The 5,279-nt window shown below is 34.0% G+C and overlaps 1 protein-coding gene across 1 annotated transcript; it reads right to left on the reverse strand.

Annotated features, from left to right (window-relative positions):
- Positions 1 to 520: 520 nt before the first annotated feature.
- Positions 521 to 1,603, reverse strand: LOC137813847 (NADPH-dependent aldehyde reductase-like protein, chloroplastic). Its single transcript, XM_068616290.1, has one exon. The coding sequence runs from the start codon at positions 1,414 to 1,416 to the stop codon at positions 625 to 627; it is 792 nt and encodes a 263-aa protein (XP_068472391.1). The 5' UTR covers positions 1,417 to 1,603; the 3' UTR covers positions 521 to 624.
- Between the last annotated feature and the right edge of the window lie 3,676 nt (positions 1,604 to 5,279).

Genomic DNA, 5,279 nt, shown 5'->3' on the forward strand with positions numbered 1-5,279 from the left:
AACGGTGTGTGAGAGTTCCTCTCGTTCGGGTTCTTCGAGCTGTCGTAGTAGTTTTTTGTTATGTTCCTTTAGAAGAGATACTCTTCCGCTTGCCGACACCAGTCTTCTTCTTGTCTATACTTATCCTCTTCATTACGTAGTTGATCTGCGATTCCCTTTTGTCATAATTCCTCCATTTGTGCTTAGAGTGCATGAATCATCGTTGTCTGTTCTTTTGCCATATGATCACTATTTGCATTGTTTCTTATTGACATCATCGTTGTTAAGTTTTTTGTTGAAAATTGAAGATTACCTCAGTCCCTCGGTGTTGTTGCATTATATATGATGTGATTTAAGTGTGTTCTGGTAGAATATAAAAAGCGTACATCACTTTCTCGATAGTTAACAACTAACATGCATAGTGATTTTCTGATATCATGAGAGTGTATATTTCGGTTTGATCGATTTCTATCGTTAAATTGATATGTTATATTGATATATTTTTCAGATATTTTAAAATGTGCATTTGACTCCTTCAACATTATTTATAATTACTTATTTATTACGTTGTAAATGTTATTTGATACATTCCTCGTTTAGTGAATCGATTCAAATCAAGAAAGAGAGAAAGTGAAAAAAAAAAAATTAAATATAACCACCGTTGACACGAACAATTTGACCATTGACCCATTCAGAAGCATCAGTGGCCAAAAACCCCACAACAGGAGCCACGTCTTTGGCCTCACCCAGCCTCCCCAAAGGACACTCTTGCACGATCCTATTCACAGTCTCCTCCGACTTCCCCTCGAAGAACATCTCCGTCGCAATGGGCCCTGGCGCCACGCAGTTCGCCGTGATCTGCGTTCCCTTCAGCTCCTTCGCCAGCACCTTCACCATTGCCTCCACCGCCGCCTTCGACGCAGCGTAAACACCGAATCCCGGCCGCAGCGCCGCCACCTGCGACGACGAGACCAGGATGATCCGCCCCCCGCCGCCGCGCTTCAACCGGTTCGTCGCCTCCCTCGCGCACGCAAAAGCGCCGCGCGTGTTTACTGCGAAGGTGCGGTCGAAGGACTCCACGGTGGTGTTCCCGATGGAGGGGTACGTGCCGTCGAGGACGCCCGCCGAGTTGACCAGGATGTGGATCGGCGAGTCGAAGGCGCGCTCGGCCGAGTCGAAGAGGGACTTGACTTGGCTCGGTTCGGACACGTCAGCCTGGACCACGACGGCGCGCGGCGAGGTGGAGTTGGCGTTGATTTGAGCGGCGACTGAGTCAGCTTGGGACGAGTTGGAGGTGTAATTGATGACGATTCGCGCACCGAGTGAAGCGAGGTGAATCGCGATTTCGCGGCCGATTCCTCGCGAGGAGCCGGTGACGATTGCGACTCTGTCTTGGAGCGGAAGTGGTTGGGGTTGAGACTGGGAAGCGGTTGCCATTTGCGTTCCGTTGCCGTATGTATCTACTCCTCCGTTATTTAATTGTGCACTTCAATATGCCCAAATGCCTTTTCTCTTTATACCCTGTTTTTTAGCGTTCTTGGAATGTTCTAGATAAACATGAAATCGTGTCTGAATTCTGAAATGGAGATTGAAAAAATCACATTCACCTATTTTTTTTTAAAATCAAAATGATCGTTTGTTTTTGCAGACTTTTCCCCCTTTTTATCCTTTTACAAGTTTTTACAATTGCATAATGAAAAATCACTTATTAAATAATATTATATATGGAATATAACTTGTTTTTAAATATCTTGTGCTGTTCCAAAGGGTTACAGCAAAAAGAAACAATTAGTTGAGTATGAATAACTATGAAACGGATAAAAAAAATGAATAACTCTGTATAATTACAGGAGTAGATCACATGGTTTCATTGCTTTCGTTAGTTAAGTTATCTTCCGAGATTCGTTAGGATATATTTAGAATCAACTTTGTACCTGTCCACAAATGTAAGTGATATACATTTTTGACCCGTGCAATACGGGAATATTTTCATTATTTGATATTTAAATAATAATATTATAATAAAAAATCTAAACATTAAAATTAAGAATGATGGTAGACTCAATTAAAATTATAAATCAAAATTATATAAATTATGAATTATTAGTAAAGAATTAAGAATACATCAAATAGACAAAAATAAAAATTTAAGACCCAAATTACAAATAAGTGTTTGATAATATCTTATATTTATCGTGATAACAAATTACAAAATATATTGAGATTTATCTTTCTCAAATTTAAAAGACAGACTTGATCCATAGATAGTAAAGTTCTATTGTGAAATTGTAAGCTTGAGCATTTTCTTGTTTATCAAATTGGCAAGGGCTGTTTTGTAGCTGAAAAAAATAAAGCATAGAGAATATTTAAATACCATATTTGTGAGGTAAATATGCATGAGGTAGTAATAAAGAAAGTAATTTTATAAATCATATATTCATGTAGTTGCCTTATACATGTTAACCACATAGAAAATGGTAAACACATTGTTCCAAAAACAACAAGCCAAAACTTAAATGTATACTCCTACATGTATACATAGTATTGTAAATCAATGTATTCTGTTTTCATATTATTAAATAAAGACTTTTGACATAGTAATTGTCACCTAAAGCAATGTCATGAATTATAGGAAATACTATTATAGAATAAATAACAACTTCATTACTTGTGACCAAATGTATTTAACGCTGAATTCATACAACAATTTTGCAACAATTTCATGGAAAATGTAAAATAAATTCCATAACAAAAGAAGTAAGATGTATGGTTAAATTCAAAGCTTATAACAGAAAAAAAATACTCAGTAAAAGAACAAAACATACTAAAAACAATAAAAAATGGACTACATAATTACTTTTCTTTAGGTGCTATAATATGAGCATTGATCAATATTGTATTTAATATCAACACATATGAATTCGCACCACATGTTAACTACATTATTGCAAAAACTAATAAATAAAAGAGAAACCTCAATATAAGAATGGACAATTAATATAATCATGGAAATATTGAAAATTATTAAGAATGATTGAGTACTTGTCATAGGCTTTGTCTCAGTATTTTAAAGAAATGTACTGCTGAAGTTAATAGTTATGAAACAAATAAGATAGAATAATATGATACAATAAATTTAATTAATAAAAGTTTTATTAATTTTTGGTGACTATACTGTTTGTTTTTGTAAACAAAGAACCATATACATGTCTCAATACAGGTAAAGTCTGATCACTTTATTTAGGGAGCATTATGTAACAACACATGTGTAAAATATTATAATACAGAACCTGTGTAAAGTATAATAGCTTCCTATTTTCTGTACTGAATATCCCCTTGTTTCTCACTAAGTGGAATGAAGTGCCTGTATTAAAATCCTCCAAAAGAAACAAATTTATCAAACCAAAATTATACACAATTTAAATTATGAAATTTATTAAGAAGTTATAGATGAATACCATTCTTTGTAATGCAATATAGTCATGTTGAAAGATTTACTATGGAAAATAAGAAGAAATCTGTAAATACAAAAAAAATTGGTTTGTTGTTGATATATTAGAAGAAATATATGAGAAATATAAATAGTTTTGGATTAAAAAAATTTCATACCTGGTAAGTATGGCTGTAACAATATGTTTCAAACATTTTCAAATATTTCTCTGTAAACCACATTAGTAGTTGTAATAGTGGTATTTCCAATATCATCCAAAATCAATATTTTCAACCCTTTCTTGGATTTTACTCTGGAAACAGCAACATATAACTGTCCATGTGTAAACACTGGACATGGTAGATATAAACCAATTTTATTAAGTGTTTGACCTTGGGTTTTGTTTATTTTCATAGCAAAGCACAAAGATATTGGGAATTGTCTTCTCTAGAACTTAAAAGGCATGCCTGATTCAGAAGGAGTCAAATTCATTCTAGGAATAAATATGTTATCACCAATATTTTTTTCGGTAATAACTTTGGCACTAATAACATTCTTCCTAAAGTGAATTACTTGTAATTTGGTTCCATTGCAAAGTCCATTGGCTTGATCAATGTTCCTTAGAAGCATTGGAACTCCAACTTTTTAATTTAACACTATGATTAGGAATTCCGGAACATTTGATATCATTCAAAAATTCAGTTGTAAACCACTCAGCTTGAGCATTTTTCTTGTTGATCAGATTGACAAGGAGAGTCTGAACTTAAATAAGTAACTTCTTCTCCGGGGATTAAAGATAGAATGAAGTCATTCACTTGGTCCACACATTCTGTAGTAGGACACAATATTGCACCATCATCAAAAAATCCATCACAGTTCAGATTTTGCATGTACCCTGGATAAACAAATTCAACCAAGCGTAATAAAGGTTGTTCAACATTTAGAATTAGAATGTCTTTTGGTATTTCAATAGTTGCTTGTCCCAACTCATTTAAGTCCATATCTCCATCTCCAATATGAAGTATCTAATCTGCAAACTCTTTTATTTCTGATGCAGTTTGCTTTGATTTTTCAGTGTTTAATCTCATATTTTCTATAAGTTTGAAGACTTTGCAATGTTTCCACAATTCTGAGTAGTTCACTGTTGCCTTCACAATGTCATATCTTGATCCCTTTTTTACAACAATATCTACCTAAAATCACCTCCCAATACAACGACTTTTCCACCAAAAGGTTTAAGAGCATTTTCTTCACTTACAACCCTCATGACATCCCTTAGAGTTCTATCCAGAGTTTGAAAACATAATCTATTCATCATTGGAGCTTCATCCCATATAATTAATTTAGTTTCAATCAACAATTTGGCACGAAAACTTCCTTGAGGTATGTTGTAGGTTGAATGTTCATTTATTAACAAAGGAATGCAAAACGTAGAATGAGCTGTTTTTCCTCCAGGTAGTAACAAAGAAGCTATACCACTAGAAGCTACATTTAACACAATCAACCATTTTGATCTAATTACAGTAGACAAAGTTTTCCACATAAAGGTTTTTCCTTTTCCACCATACCCGTATAGGAAAAAAAACTACCAACTTGTGACAGTACTGTTGTCATTATATTCTCATACACCACCAGTTGCTCCGCAGTTAGAGATTGAAAAAAAGAAGAATGCATTTCAGACATTTGTAACTTGTCATAATTTAATTCATCAATAATTAATCTATTCTCATAAATAAAAGAATTTGAATGAATAGGTTGCGGAAGACTGTTAAAGTCTTTTAAAGATTTACCATTAGAAATTAATAACTCTTCTAGTTGTAGAAGACAAAGGTTTTGTATTTGATCATCTTCAATTGTAAGACCTAGCAAA

The sequence above is a fragment of the Phaseolus vulgaris genome, chromosome 1, assembly GCF_000499845.2.
Source record: "Phaseolus vulgaris cultivar G19833 chromosome 1, P. vulgaris v2.0, whole genome shotgun sequence".
Taxonomy (NCBI): Eukaryota; Viridiplantae; Streptophyta; class Magnoliopsida; order Fabales; family Fabaceae; genus Phaseolus; species Phaseolus vulgaris.

Excerpts from the sequence above, each read along its gene's own strand:
- LOC137813847 (XM_068616290.1), bottom strand. The coding sequence starts at position 1,416 with ATGGCAACCGCTTCCCAGTCTCAACCCCAACCACTTCCGCTCCAAGAC.